Here is a 16,419-nt window from a genome sequence, read left to right as displayed (position 1 = left end):
GGCATCTCCACTAGCTGAGATATCCTGTGGTGCTGTAACGGAGGGGGGTGAGCTTTTGAGCGTTCCTGCAGGGGGAGGTGTGAAGCACCTCCACCCAGTACAGGCTTTGTTCCTAGCCATAGAGTGACAAAGGCACTCTCCCCATGTGGCCAGCAACTTGTCTGGTGTGTGGCAGGCTGGCAGAAACTGTTCCGCCTAGGGGGATGGGGGGGGGGGGGCGCGAGTGCTGTGTATTGAGGCATGTTTTCTTTATTAAAAGGCATTAACTAAAAGTTTGATGTTCTTGTACCACCATCTTCTGAGCTTCTAGGAACAAATACAATTGTATACAAAGTTTGTCCTTTTTTTTGTTGTTTTTTTTAAACCACTATTTTTGAATTTGTCCTTTATTTTTGTGGTTTAACTCTACTTGCAGTTTGTGGTGGAAACAGGTGCAAAACCCATGGGTGGTGATAGAAAACTATACATTTTTGACAAGTAGATAACATTTTGGCTTCAGCAAGGGGTCATTTGTGTAGATCCCTCAAGGTTTTGCAAGAGAAACTGTTGAAATTAAAAAAGAAAACGAAAATTAATAAGACAGAAAACATCCATTCGTAACTTCGTTTTCATCTGTAACTTCATATCACAGTGGCCAATTTATAAAAGCAATATACAGTTACATCCAATAGACCCTTCTGGTTGTGGGCATATACAGGGTTTGTAAGTTCAAGAACCCACAGTAGTCCAAGCCAAGAACTGTGCTGCACCTTAAAAAAAAAAAAATCAGTATACAGAGTATACAGCAGTTCATATGGCAAAAAATAAAAAAAATGGTTATGAAAAAAACTTATGTATTTCTGAAATGTACACAGGATGCAGAATTTAGCAACAGGGGTTATTTGTACACCTTTGAATTTAGGGTTACCCATACTATCATGTGATTGGAGAGGGTGTTTTTCAAAATGTGGGTAGATGCATGTTTTAGGCCAGTGAATCCCAACCTTTTTATCGCCGCGGACCGGTAAATGTTTGATAATTTTTCCGTGGCCCGCTTGTTTTGATTTAATAATTTTAATGTAATTGTATTTAAACATGCCTTCAAGATTTGAAGACCTCGGGTGGCCCGGTGCCGATTGATCCACGGACCGGCACCGGTCCGCGGTTTGGGGAACACTGTTTTAGGCTGTACCTCAGGAGCCACCCAGGGAAGCCTATCAAACCCATACATTTCTGAGAACTAGACGACTTGGTGAGTCCTGGGTGGACCCCCCCCCGATTTAAAAAAAATAGTAAACAAAAAAGAAAAACCAGGTGCCAGAGACAGGAAAAGTGTCTAAAACATGCGTGTGGCAACAGCCACTAAAGGGGGTAGCTTCGTTTTTTTTTTTTTTCTCGCCCGGTCTGAGGGCCACCCGGGGAAACCTACCAAACCCAGACATTTCTGAAAACTAGACATGGAGGGTAGTCCAGGGTGGTGAGCTTCATGTGAATCCTCTGATGTTCTCTTAACCACAATGCCGTGCATACCTCAAACTTTGCCTAAAATCGTGCATTTTCTTGGCTTTTCTGTGACACAAACTTCTGAAATCTGCAGGGGTCCACAAGATTCCAACTACCCTATGTTCCCCACTTGTCCTGATAAACGCTATACCACGTGTGTTCCTGGGCCTAGTGCCCCCAGCAGGAACTGATCACACCAGGGTCAGTGGGAGTCCTCGCTATGCTTACCCACGCAAGTAAGGTACCATTTTTATTGGGAGACATGTAGGATCCCTGGGTAATGGGAAGTTTGTGGCTTCCCTCGGTTCCCACTACTTTCACTCACAAATGTGAAGAAAATGCATTTGTTAGCTAATGTTTGAAGTTTGCAAAGCATTCTGGGTAAGAAAACCTCATTGGATCCATGCAAGGCATCCCACCCTAGAGTTCCCTGCTAAGTTACAAAAATATCTGGGGTTGGTAGGTTTTCCCTAGAGACCATGTACACATTGATAGTGAAAGTCAGAAAAGACAGGTATTAAGCACACCCATCCACTACTTAAGTGCACACACTTATTGGTTGGAATTGGCAAGTTGGGGAGTGAGAAGTTCAAAATGTAAATCTTAAACGATTTCACAAAAAAGCAGAAATCACTGTTAATAAGATAGCTGAAATTTCAGAATGCTGAACCTTTGAAAACCAGCGTGTGAGCTGTAAACTCATGACAAGGCACCAACCATTCACACGCCTTTCATTCAGATGTTCACACAGAAAAACATTCACACTGCTAGCTGCTGGCCCAACACATTACTACACACTTCAACCAACTGTACGATTCAAGGGCACTTCACTTTCATATGCCCACAGGATTGGCACACCAATCATGCTGCCAGTCAACCAACTTACAAACACACCATCAGCAATTCACCAAACACTTCCAGCCAGCTGCCACTACATACACATGCTGTCAGTCCACCACACCATCACTACACCCCCCCGACAAACACTAGTCCACTGTCACTGCCACCCGAATGCCAGTCCTGTCACTGCCACCCGAATGCCAGTCCTGTCACTGCCACCCGAATGCCAGTCAACACTTTGCCAATTAATTGGCAGTCCCCACCACTGCAAGCCAACTGCCAGTCAAAGGCCAGTCCACACGTGCTGCCAGGCAAACATCAGTCCACACACCCTGCCAGGCAAACATCAGTCCACACACCCTGCCAGCCAACCGCCACTGAGACATCACGATGAAGCTCCACACCACTCATTTTTAAACACACCCAGAATGAACAGCTTAAACACACAAAGTACATAGAGCAATAAATACTACATCCAAATTGAAAATAACTAATTGATAGAAGATCAAAAATCTATTGACAGCTGTGTAACTAAACTGATGACATATAACAATACAGACCATAGTCTTGTTTGCTCCCAAAACTTGAATTGTGTACAGTACAGTTAAAAACATGTGGGCACACATAGACCAAAATTAGAAGGACCCTCTGGACATTACATACAACTCCACATATCCGACAAGGAAAATTATAGATATAAAGATACATATATATACACACACACCCACCCTCTCCCCCTCTCAGGCATGGCTGACAACACAGATGAAAATGCCCCCTTTTGGGGAGCTACCCTTGCCCGAGGGGTTGCTTCCCTACAAACAAAAATCAACACATTGCCTGGAAATAGGGAACATTTATAGCTCGTTAATGTAATGTAATTGGAGCATGGAAGTGGTGCTGTTAGTAGAATTCTGTGTCCAGTATTGTGATACCATAAAAGTATGGCACTGGCTTAGTCTAATTGTTCACCAAAGTAATGTAGGGCCATATGAGACCACTCAAAGCAGTCAATTATAAATCTTTGAGAGACCAATGGAAGTACCTTGAATAAATGGGCTGGTTTAGAATTTGACTAAATGTATTCACTTTGTGATTTCTGTGTTTATTTCTTTGAAGATAAAATTGCTGATTAAGCAGGATGATGACCTTGAAATTCCTAACTACGATGACATCTTCAGAGATGATGATGGCGATGATTCTGGGAATGAAAGTGAAAATGATGGATCAGAGCCATCTGGGAAACGCCAGCGGTTTGACGAGGTGTGGTTTCTTAATGCCATGATGGGACGAATGTGAATATTCTGATTAGTACCCTAAAGGAACAGACAACACTATGAAATCTAGCCTTCCTGGGCCACTAGCATTAAATTGTATCTGAGCAATTTCATTAATTTGCTTCGGCAGGGTTTCTAGTATTCACCAGTATTACAAGGAAATTGTATTACTTTGCCCCAATGAACAAATGCATAACCTTAGTCCTGGACCCTTGACTGGATTCAGATTTTTTTTTCCCTAGCAATTGCCTCCTACTGTTGCCAGGTTGTGCTGCACCATCTGGTGGGTCCTGTATGTGACATTGAAAGCTCACGTGAAGCACAGCTGGAGCCTGTCTTTCTTTTTTTTTTTTTTTTTTTGACGCTCCCCCATCGTAACTGATGTGGGTTCTTTAACTTCTGTTTTCCCTCAGAATAGTTTTTTCTAGTGAGTTTTTTTTTTCTCCTTTTTTTTTTTCCCTAAGAAAGGTCTGTTTAGAGATTGTGGCAGTTGTGGGAAGAAGAGACTTCACGTTGATGACCCCCACAAGAAGTGTATTTACTGCCTCCATCCTGACCACAAGGTGAGTCTGTAAAATCTGTTGCACCTTTAGTCAGAAAACCCTCAAGGACCGTGAGGGTAGGCTTCTGTTGTGGCTCCAGAGGCAGAAAGCTATGGAAAACCCATCCTCAGATGAAGGTGAAGCATCATCTCGCGCCCTCAAGTGTCATGGAGCAAAAGAACTGTCTGAGGAACCACTAAGAAAGATGGTAAATAAGACGAAGCATAGGTTTGTGGAAAAGCAGGGGCACCAAGAGCTTTCCACTACCACCTCAGAACAATAGGCGAAATTCTTAAAAAAGGTTAGTTCAGAGCCTACAGCACCTGTGGCAAAAAAGGCACCAGCAAAAAGTGCCTCTCTGTCACTGACGAGTGATCCGGTAAGGCCTACATCTGATATCGCCAAAAAACATCCGTTGACGACTGCCCCGGCTACGACACCGTCGATGGTCACAGCAATGACTGACATCCACGTTTACGATGGCTGTATCGCCAATGAGTATGACATCGTCACCGCTGTCGACGACGATCAGAACGGCTAAGATATTCAAGAAGGCATCGTCGACGAAGACATCGTCGACGGCGGGAGCAGAGGTAGTTAATCCGTCAGCAGCAGCATTACCGTCGACAAAGCATCTGTTGGCGAGAAAGACAGACAACGTCGACGAGCACACCTGTACCGTCGGCGAGACAGCCGTCGGCGACACCACCACCATCGTCGACGACAGATCAGTCAATGGCGGAACAGTCGGCGAGGAGACTGTCGACGACGGATGCTGAAATGTCAGCTGCAGGGATGGAGGTTCTGTCCACTCAACCACTAACTATCGTCCTCTACTGCAGATTTGGAGGCACAGCAGGAGTCCTCAAGATTCCTCCCTCTTTCTTTTATCTCTATGGGAGGAAGGACATCTTCAGTCCTTCCAAGCCATACATCTCCAAGTAAAGTCCTGCCATATCCACTGCAGCATCTATTAGATGACGATGACGACAATTCCCAGGATGAAGGTCTGTTCGATGCAGCCAGTAGCCCATCTCAGCTGCACGTAAAGTGCCAGGACTTAGAGCTGCTGCTGTTCTTCTTCCTCCTCCTCATCTATTATTCTTCAACAGTGTATCAAGAGAGCTCTTCATACCCGGCGGGTGAGCCGGAACAGTAGTTTCCCATGCCTAGGTATCTAGTGTCAAATCTGCAGAGTATGCTTAAGGACTACTATTGACGATTTCCACCATCAACGCCGGCAACCCCATCTAGACAGTACGGTCCACGGACACCTACACAGGCACCGTTTTCTAGTCCTCCAGGAATGCCGCAAGGAAGTGTCCCATTCGTGCCACAGCCACAGGAGGAACACATCTCATCAGATGGAGAGAGAGGAAGGAGAAATTTCTGAAGCAGCCCCTAGTGATTGGGATGACTACCTCATTTCTATGCCGTCTCCTCCGCCAGCAGCACCAGTGGACTTGCCCCCGGAGGACATTGGGGGTTTCCACAATTTAATGGAGAGAGCAGCCAAGAGGTTCGAATTACCTCTTGTTTCCCAAGAGACATATAGTTTCTTATACGATTTCAAGGAGCCATCAAGAAAATCTATAAGGGCAATACCAATAGTGGACTTCCTATGGCGAGAGGGATTGAAGGCTATGAAGAACCCAGCCACAGTGCCTTCACAGATGCCGAAGTTAGAGAAGAAATACAAGGCCCTGGACAACACTCCAGCCTGTTTAATATCGCAGCCAAAGCCGGACTCAGTTATATCACAAGCTGCACAGCGCAGGTCAAACCATTCGGCACCTATCGCAGCGCCTCCTGACAAGGATGGAAGGAGGTTGGATAATATTGGGAAAAAGTTCTCCTTGGTGGCGGCGATCACAGTGAAGGCAGCCAACTCCTTAGCCATTCTGGGGAGGTATGACACAGATGTGGGCTGACATGTCAGCTTACGTAGACTTATTACCTGGGGATGTCAAGGTGGAAGCAAGAAAAGTACTGCAAGAAGGGGAGCGGATCGCAGCGGAAATCATTGACTGCACCATTGACATTTCCCTAACAGGGAGCAGCAGTCTTGCGTAGGCAGGGGTGGCTCAAGTCTACCTCGCCCCGTCCAGAATTCCAGAGCCGCATTCTCGATATGCCGTTTGACGGAGAGAGTTTATTTGGGAAGCATGTGGACGATATGCTGCAATCCATAAAGACGGATACGGCAAGATCGCTTGGTACCTTGCAGTACCGCAGGTAGCCCTTTCGTGGGGCAAGAGGCAGGGGAAATTATTCCTTTCGAAGAGGTTTTCAACACCATAGACCCCAGTATCAGTCCTTTTCGTCGGGCCCCAGACAACAATACGGCCAACATCAACTGCATTGCCGGTTACCGCCTACCGCAGCATATCTGCACCAAGCGAAAGGAAGATCAGCGCCAAGGGGAAGAGACACCACTAGGAACAAATGACCAGCTAGCCATACCAGCTTCCTACACTGCCAGAGGATTCAAAGTCGGGGGTCGCATCACTTCTCATTTCCTTTGTTGGAAGGTCATAACATCAGACAAATGGGTGTTGGACGTAGTAGCCAGAGGACATACTCTGGAATTCATTCAGAAACCACTGAATGTCCCGCCGTTGGGCCCTCCAACTCGGCGAGTAGCCCAGCTCCTCAAGGAAGTACAAGTGATGCTACGCAAGGGAGCAATAGAGCTGGTCCCTGCCCCTCACAGGAACAGGGGGTTCTACTCATGCTTCTTTCTAGTGAAGAAACCCTCCAGAGACTGGCGCCCTATTCTGGACTTACGGTTGCTAAACAAATTTCTGAGAAAGCAGTCGTTCAGGATGGTGACATTGCAGGACATCTTGTGTCTCCTGAATACCGGAGATCATATGGCATCCCTAGACCTCCAGGATGCATAGTTTCATGTTCCAATACACCGCAACCACCGAAAATTCCTCAGGTTCAGGGTAGCTGGTATGCACCTACAGTTTCGGGTCCTTCCTTTTGGTTTAAAATCAGCCCCCAGAATTTTTACAAAGATGCTGGCTCCAGTGGCGGCTCATCTGCGCCAGTCGGGCGTACAGGTGTTTCCCTATCTAGACGACTGGCTGATAAAAGCACCGTCAAAACACCAGGTGGTGCGTCCCATACCTTTCTGCCTCCAGTTGTTCGGCGATCTGGGACTTACGGTCAACTACCAGAAATCGCATCTTCATCCAACGCAAACATTGAGCTTTTTAGGAGCAATGCTGGACACTATCCAAGGCAAAGCGTATCCATTGCAGGAAAGACAATTAAAGCTCAGCAGGTTAGCCCGCAAGGCAAAAAAGTGCGCTTCAGTTTGTGCTGTGAATTATCTCATCATGCATCCCACTGGTTCCGAACTGCAGGTTACTAATGCGGCCACTGCATGAGCAACTGGATTTGCAATGGCATCAGCTTCAGGGGTCTTTTGAAGACCAGATTCTCATCACATCGAAAATGAGAGTAGCCGTGGATTGGTGGGCAACAGGTGCCTTGCTATGTAGTGACAACGGATGCTTCCCTCAAAGGGTGGGGTGCCCACCTTAAGGATCTTTGCATCAGTGGGTCCTGGACCCCGAAGGGCAGACCGCTCCACATCAATCACCTGGAGCTCAAAGCGATCGTTTGCGGCCTAACAGCTTTCCAACCAAGGCTCAGACGTTTTGATGAGAACGGACAATACCACGTGCATGTGTTACCTAAACAAACAAGGTGGCACGAAGTGTCTGCAGCTCTCACGGTAGGCTAAAAACATATGGAAATGGGCCAGAGGGCACAACATTTCTCTGAAGGCAGAACATGTCCCAGGACACAACAATGTACTGGCAGACACTCTGAGCAGGACAATAATTCCATACCACGAGTGGGAACTGGATCAGGAGGTTCTGGATCAAATATTCGAGTTATGGGGCAAACCAAACATCGATCTGTTTGCCACATTCGAGAACAGAAAATGCCCTTACTACGCAAGCTGGCTTCCCCAAAGAGGGTCGTGGGGGAATGTGTTTTCGCTAAGATGGTCAGGCGTTTATGACTACGCTTTTCCTCCGATCCCACTCATACCGAGGGTCCTCAGCAAAATGAAAGCAGAGAGTTGTCGCATCCTGTTAATAGCACCGAGATGGCCCAGACGGGTGTGGTTCACGGAGCTGCTCATGCTCTCGGAACGACCACATGTGCTACTCAAACAGGAAACAAGCGCTATTAACGATGCACCAGGGCCAAGTCAGACATCCGGACCAGTCATCTCTCCACTTATCGGCCTGGCTCCTGAGTTCCATGAGTACTCCAAAGTAAAAATATCTTCTGAATGCAGAAAGATTCTAGCCAGGGCTAGAGCGGATACTACCAACAAGACCTACAGACTAAAATGGAAGTGTTTTTGTCTGTGCTGCGCGGCTGAAGGAATGCACAGATGAAAATGCCCCCTTTTGGGGATCTACCCTTGCCCATATATCTATATCTGCTTACTCAATCTCACTGCTCGCTACTCTAATTCAAGCATGTGAATCTATGAAAGATCCAATACTGGAGAAGAAAGTTACTTACCTGTAACTGTGGTTCTCCAGTATTGGTATCTTTCATAGATTCACATGCGACCCACCCTCCTCCCCGCAGAGGCTCCCCTTATGTAAACTCCTATCTTCACACTTGTACTAGAAAATCTGAGGGAGAGAGCCTCTGTTGGGAGTATTCTAGAGGGTGTGGACCCCTGATCGGCTGAGTTTCAACTTTGGGTCTTTTTGCAAAACGACAGGGATAGACTATAAAAGAACCCAAGGAGGCTCTTGAGTCCTAGTGTGCGAAATGTACTGCTATAGGTATTTCAGGTTACCGTGAGGCTCCCACCTCGACGACAGGGATGATTCAAGCATGTGAATCTATGAAAGATACCAATACTGGAGAACCACAGTTACAGGTAAGTAACTAATTTTCTTCTGCACATAGATGCACACCAGTTGGAGATCTAAGAAGTTTACTAAATCACATAGAGCAGCACCACAAAAAAAATCTAAAGGACAGATGATCTTCCAATCTCTCCTCTGGAAAGAAGTAACACGTAGTCTAAGGAGTGGTCGTGCTTGTACTTTCAGTCATTGTAATTTTGCCCCTCATTTGTAAGATTACCCCCTGATACTGCCTCTGAGGCAGATAGATGCTGAGGGGGGGGGCCAAGAGGGAAAAAAATGTTTGCCATGAAAGAGAAATATTCAAACATGCTGGCTACTGTAGGTCAGAGTTGGAAGAAAAATGTTGAAAACTTGCCAGATTCTCAAGGCCGCACTGCACTGGGGAGGAAGAAAGAAAAAAAAGAACTTTATGTTGACTGACTAACTGTTCGGTGAGAGAATACTAAAAACAGGCACAGTTTACCATGTGGAAAAACACAGCTCAACTGCAATGTCTAACGCCATGATAAAGCCAATAGGCAACTAAACGGAATACAAAATGCAACTGGTAAACACTGAACAACTAATATGCAAAGTGGTGCAACACAGTCTGTGGTCAAACATATATATTTTCATTACACTCCACAAGACCGGTTTTAAAATATTTGACATATTGTGACAAACTTTACACAAAATCCACCTCAAACAGTTATATCAGTTTTTTTTCCTCCCAGGCCTAATGGCACATTGTTTTCTTTCGTTGTATTGATGAAAAATGCCAATAAAATAGTAATAGAAAAAAGAAAGCAATCTCAGCAGTTACTAATAATTGGCAAAGGTATGCAGTCCCCTAAACAGGCATTTGTAATTACTTAGTTCATATTTATCTTTCACTCTTTTGAAGTTTGTAGTATTACAACAAGCTTTAAGTAAGGCTGTTGTCAGTTAATTATCATCTTGCACCTCCTTTCCCCCTCCTCGATATTATGACCCCTTTTCCCAAATATGTGGTCAGCCTCTCTTGGCATATTTTGGGCTTTTTCAGAACAAACGTGCTTAAGCCTGTTTTCCACTTCATGATTCCAGGTACTGTTGTGGTTCTATTTTCAGCTAAATCCCCATTCTCCAGGAAAAATCACTGTCTCACCAAGGCCCTTTCTACATGTTGAAAATCATTCGTATTCTAGGTTGTTTAGCAATTCTGTTTTAGGGTTTGTCGGTTGGGTGGCCTAGGACTGTTCGCAGAGTCTTCGCCATATCATTCCAGAAAAGGTGAATAGTCCTGCTTGACCATATTATGTTGATGGCTTTTGCCCCCTCAGTTTGACATCTAGGACCCGTTTGCTATGGGCTCTGCTGCATTCTCCACGGTCATTGTGCTGTTGAGTAAATCCTGTGCCAATATCTAAAGTGTTGTGGGCAATATTTTGTGGAAGTCTCATGTTTTGTAGGTGTAGCCAATGCATATGTATATTCCTCAATATCAAGAGGGGATGGTCTATGTGCTCTTCCCATACTTGACTCAGTTTAATTGTCTGAGGTATTATGAATAGGATATTGTATATTGCAGGTATCCTATGTCTCCACAGTAGTTTGGATATAGTGGTTTTGGCCTCCATTATAGTGTAATGTGTCCAAGTGGTGCTAAGTTGCCAAAGAACTGGGGGTGATGAGTTCAAGTTCCTCACAGGTCTCCTAAAAAGTTTACTGATTTAAAAGTGGTAATATTTCATGGAGTTGTAATGCCAAGGAGGCCGAACTCCTTGAAGCCTTTAAGGGTAGTGAAAGTGTGCCCTTGAAAGCATTTTTCCTTCGAGATTAAGCGGTCAACAGTTGCAGATTCTTTTGCACTTTTCAACTGCAGTTTATTACATGATCAAGCTGGGAGGTGACTGATAAGGTGTTATCAAAAGTGGGAAATCATCTTTGGGCATGGTGCATAGGCAAAGAAATTGAATTGTCTTTCTCTCATGTGGGTAATGAAAATTTGGAATGTCTTGACATAGCATTGTGCTCTGTGATCCAAGGGTGGGGACTTTACTAGGATGTGAAGCCATAATGTTCCAAATGTGAGTACTGGAAATTCTCTTCCAGGGGATCCTCATCAATAGTCATAAACATTGAATATTCCCGCCCTTGTGCGGGGACCCCGGAGCATATATAAAATATATACACATTAAACATGTGTAACAAACAGTCATGCAGGCTATCATGTTAAAAACAGGCTAAAATGCTTTATTTCTATGAAGTTTTTTTTATTTTTATTTTTTATTAAATACTACAATAGAGCCTAAATAAGTACCCAAGCTCCTAAAACTAGGCTTGGGGAAGTAAGCAGTAGCAAACTCTAGTGAAAAAATAGAGAAAACTGCATTGAAAAACAATGAAGCCTTCTTAGCCAATAGGCTGCATGTAGGTTAACACAGGAGAACCATAAAAACTTTGGCACTGTGCCTTTAAGACCCTGAGCACCTCCAGTATCCCACCATGCCTCAGGGGTGAAGGAAAGGTGACAGTTGGTTCACAGTTAGGTCAGTTCTTTTTTCCGGCTTCTTCTGAGAGGATCCTGGAGCATTGAGCTCTCAGTTTTTCTGAGATTTCCTCAGAAAAATTCTTTAAAAAAGCGTTTTTTCACTTTTCACTCGACAAGTAACATCTTTGTCTGAGCTAGGAAGGTTTTTTCTGACAGAAAAATGCCTTCTCTTTTTGTCAAATGCCCTGCTTGTGGGAAGAAGAAGGTCCAGTCAGATCCCCACTCTCTGTGCATAGTGTGCCTGCCTCAGAGTCACTGCCCTGACACTTGTAAGTACTGTAAGAACATGTCTAGGAGGACTCTGAATGACAGAGAGAAGATCCGACTTCATGGGCTTCAGGAGAGGAAAAGAACATCGTCCTCCTCACTCCCCAGGCATCCAGAAGGCCATTCTCAGGAGAGAATGGCCCGGTCGACGTCCACAGGTAGGAAAATACCTGTTTGTTCACCGTCGACGTCGTCGCTACCACCGTCCCACCGGCATAGATCGCCGTCGACGGCGACACACCCGACGTCGAAGGGAACGGCGTCGGGGGAACATCAGAGCAGGGGCAGGTCTCCGTCGACGGCAGCCTGCCCATCGACGTCGAGCCATCGCCGGCATGCCCGGTTGCCGCCAAAGGCTGTGCGCCCCCCGACGTCAGGACACACGGCGTCGAGATCTCCACGACGGCACGAGAAACATCCGCCATCAACCTCCCATCGCTCCACGTCGAGGCACACGACGGCGAGCAGGTCGAGGTCCAAGGAACGCCGTTCGACGTCAAGGCACTCAACGTCGAGGCACTCAACGTCGAGGCAGGACCAACCGACTGGAAACAGCCATCGACGTCGACGCAGGTTTTACCTGTCCAACAGGGAGCAGAACATCGCCCCTCGCCAGACAAGGCTCCGTCTCCAGTGGTCTCCATACCGAGCGACTCTTCTCGGTCAAGAGCATCTCCTGGGCATGTCTCGCCCATCAACCTATCTCCGAGATGGCTGGAGAGCCTCAACAGACCAGCGGCCTCCCCAGATTCGCAATATTCGCGAATGTATTCACCCACTGCCTCCCCGCCAAGAACGCCATCGCCGACAGCCGGGGCAGAACGGGCTCGTTCAGCTCCTCGACAGCCGACCGCGAGGCCTAGGCGCTCGGCTACAGCGTCCCGCAGCAGATCTCGCTCTCAACGGAGATCCAGGTCGCGCTCAAGAAGATCACCCTCTTGGTCTTCATCAGGTTCTTCTGTCGGGCGTTACTCACCTACTCTTACAGATTCACCACCTGCTAGAGTCTCACCAGTGGATGACATAACCACTTTCAACGAGGTGTTGCTAAGAGGAGCGCAGAAACTCAATATAGAGGTTCCAGAACCGTCTACCTCCTCATCAATCATCTTTGAGACGCTACAACAGAGATCAGCGTCGAAAAAGTTGCTGCCTCTAGTGCCTGGTTTGTTGCAGCCAACCATGGACACTTTTCTGGCCCCAGCCTCGCTTAAGTCTGCCCCGGCTCGGATTCTTAAAAAGTACAAGGCTCCAGAGCAAGACCCTTTATTCCTTAGGAAGGATCCGCCACCAGACTCAGTGATCATAGCTGCCGCCCGAAAGACCCACTCGGTGGCATATTCATCCACGGTACCCCTGGATAAAGAGAGCAGGCATTTAGACTCTCTGGGAAGAAAGATGTGCGGGACAGCGGCTTCAGCAATGAAGGTCTCTAGTGCGTCTGCGCTCCTGGGCAGGTACGATCGTTCTCTGTGGGATTCCCTCAGTAGATTTACAGAAAAACTGCCCAGAGAAGACAGGCAAGATTTCCAAGAGATTCTACAGGAAGGATGCCTGGTATCTAACCAAGTTATCAGCGCGGCAGCGGATGGGGCGGATTTGGCGGCTCATGGGTACGCACATGGTATCTGTGCGAGGAGATCTTCCTGGCTGAGGCTCACTGGCTTGAAACAGGAGGCACAACAACGTATCCTGAATCTCCCATTTGCCGGGAATTCTCTATTCGGTGCCCATGCAGACGAAGAGATGGCCCGCATGAAGACCGAGGTGGATACCATGAAGGCGGTAGGCCTCAAAAGAAGGAAAGATTTCAGGCGGAGGTACAGACCGTACGATAGACGCCCTTTCCAACAGAGGGTTCAAACCCCTCATTGGTCGCAAAGGTCTCAGCAACGACAGGGACGCCCTCTGTTTCAGCAAAGAAACACAAGGGAGCGAGGGTCAAGCAGACCTCAACAGTCCACTCCAAAAGCACCCACTAAGCAATGAAGTCTCGCTTCCCTCGACACTATACACCACTCCGGTGGGGGGAAGTATTATTGCTCATCTTCACGAGTGGCACTCTATCACAAGAGACAAATGGGTGCTCAATATTGTCGAACATGGCTATTCTCTTCTTTTCAAACAGCCTCCACCACACTTGCCACCAACCAAACACAATCCGTCTCATCTCACCTTGCTACGCAAGGAGGCTCTCGCCCTCCTAAGAAAGAATGCCATAGAAAGGGTTCCACCTGCCCACAGAGGAAAGGGGGTCTACTCCCGTTACTTTCTAGTAGCAAAGAAGGGTCAAGAGGGCGTTTTCAGGCCAATCCTGGATCTAAGACTGCTGAACAAATACATAAGAAAGCAGAAGTTCAGAATGCTAGCGCTTCACCAAATTTTCCCTCAACTGCATCAGGGAGACTGGATGTGCTCCATCGACCTGCAGGATGTGTATTTCCACATCCCAATAGCTCCAAAGCATCAAATTCCTGCGCTTTTGAGTAGCGTTACAGCATTACCAGTTCAGGGTTCTACCCTTTGGCCTGAAATCTGCTCCAAGAGTTTTCTCGAAATGTATGGCAGTGGTGGCGGCACATCTACGAAGACAAAGGATATACATATATCCATACCTAGACGACTGGCTACTAAAGGCTTCTTCTCCGGAGCAGGCGACAAGCCATCGGGACATTGTACTAGGAGTTTGCGAAGCTCTAGGTCTTCAGGTCAATTACCAGAAGTCAACTTTGACTCCAACGCAGAGTCTTCACTACCTAGGAGCTATCATAAACACAGAACTACAAAAGGTGTATCCTTCGGAGGAACGACTGTCCTCAATAAACAAGAAGTGCCAGGACCTGTTGAGAGCCAGCGTACCTACGGCACCTACTCCACATGAGACCCCTCCAAGAGGCATTGGAGGCCAATTGGAGCCAAAGAACAGGTCGCTGGGAAGACACAATGCGGCTACCGGAGGTAGCACTTCAGTCATTGAGATGGTGGATGCACAGACCTCACCTGTCACTGGGCGCTCCGTTTCACCAGGTACTTCCATCCGACACTCTGGTAACGGATGCGTCTCTTCAGGGATGGGGGGCTCATCTGGGTTCTTTTCAAGCGCAGGGTCTGTGGTCAGACAAGGAGAAGCAGTACCACATCAATCTGCTAGAACTCAGAGCGGTCCATCTGGCTCTCAAGTCTTTCACACCGCTAATTCAGGGGAAAACTCTATTGATACAGACGGACAATACAACCACGATGTATTACTTGAACAAACAAGGGGGAACGAGATCCCTACCCCTTTCACGAGAGTCCCAAGCGATATGGCATTGGCTCCTGGCCAGAGGAATGTCAATCACAGCAGTTCACCTGCCAGGTCAGCAGAACGTAGAAGCAGACTTTCTAAGCAGACACCTGGAGGACGTTCACGATTGGGTCCTGCACGACGAAGTCGCAGAATACATCTTCGCGCAATGGGGTCGGCCTCAACTGGACCTCTTCGCAGACAATGTAAACAGGAAATGCCCAGACTTCGCATCCAGGTTCTACCGTCCGGGATCTCGAGGGAATGCCCTGTTGATCGACTGGTCAGGGACATTTCTTTACGCTTTTCCGCCGATTCCCCTCATTCCGGCAGTGATCAGCAAACTTTACGGATCCAGGACCAGAATGATTCTTATAGCGCCACAATGGCCTCGACAATTCTGGTACACGGATCTCCTCAACCTGTCGGAAAAACCTCACAGGAGGCTGCCGTGCAGACCGGATCTTCTGAGCAGAATGGAGGGCAGGATTCTACATCCCAACCTACCCTCTCTGAGCTTAACAGCATGGCTCCTGAATTCCTGCAGTATGGGCACCTAGGACTCTCGCAGGAGTGCATGAACATCTTGAAAGAGTCCAAACGGCCTTCCACGCGGCGTTCCTACGCTTTTAAGTGGAAGAGATTCTACATATGGTGCTGTCAGCAAGGCCATTATCCCATACGGGCGCAGGAGGACGTCATACTGTCCTATTTGCTTCACCTAGCGAAATCCGGTCTGCAGGTATCTTCTATTAAGGTACATTTGTCTGCTATTACTGCCTATCGCAAGTCACCTTCTCAGGAATCCTTCTTTACGAAACCTGTAGTCAAGGATTTCTTAGAAGGTTTGAAGAAAGTTTTTCCGCCAATTCGGAGGCCTTCTCCTCCGTGGGAACTGAACATAGTCCTAGCAAAACTTATGGGCCCTCCTTTCGAGCCTATCCATAAGGCCTCCTTACAACACCTTACGTGGAAAACGGCTTTTCTGGTGGCCATTACTTCAGCGAGGAGGGTCAGTGAGATCCAGGCCTTGTCTGCAAAAGAACCGTACACGGTTTTTCATGACAATAGAGTAGTTCTACGAACTCACCCATCTTTCCTTCCGAAGGTGGTGTCAGAATTCCATATTAATCAGACCATAACTTTACCGACGTTCTTTCCCAATCCGGAAACTCCGGCTGAGAAAGCATTGCACTCATTAGACTTGAAAAGAGTGCTGAAATTTTATCTGGACAAGACAAAATCGATTAGACACTCTAACCGCTTGTTTGTGAACTATGGTCATTTAAGGACAGGA

General features: G+C 47.0%; 1 protein-coding gene across 1 annotated transcript in view; it reads left to right on the top strand.

The window, feature by feature from the left end:
* Positions 1-16,419, top strand: part of CDC45 (cell division cycle 45) — a 548,847-nt gene that overhangs the window by 115,699 nt on the left and 416,729 nt on the right. Inside the window, exon 5 of the mRNA XM_069215317.1 lies at positions 3,439-3,582. Coding sequence (XP_069071418.1) covers positions 3,439-3,582 — 144 coding nt within the window. The remainder of the gene's footprint in view (positions 1-3,438; positions 3,583-16,419) is intronic.

Source organism: Pleurodeles waltl, chromosome 11, assembly GCF_031143425.1.
Source record: "Pleurodeles waltl isolate 20211129_DDA chromosome 11, aPleWal1.hap1.20221129, whole genome shotgun sequence".
In the NCBI taxonomy this organism is placed as follows: domain Eukaryota; kingdom Metazoa; phylum Chordata; class Amphibia; order Caudata; family Salamandridae; genus Pleurodeles; species Pleurodeles waltl.
Note: the sequence above shows the minus strand (reverse complement) of the source record. Positions and strands in the feature narration are given on the sequence as shown.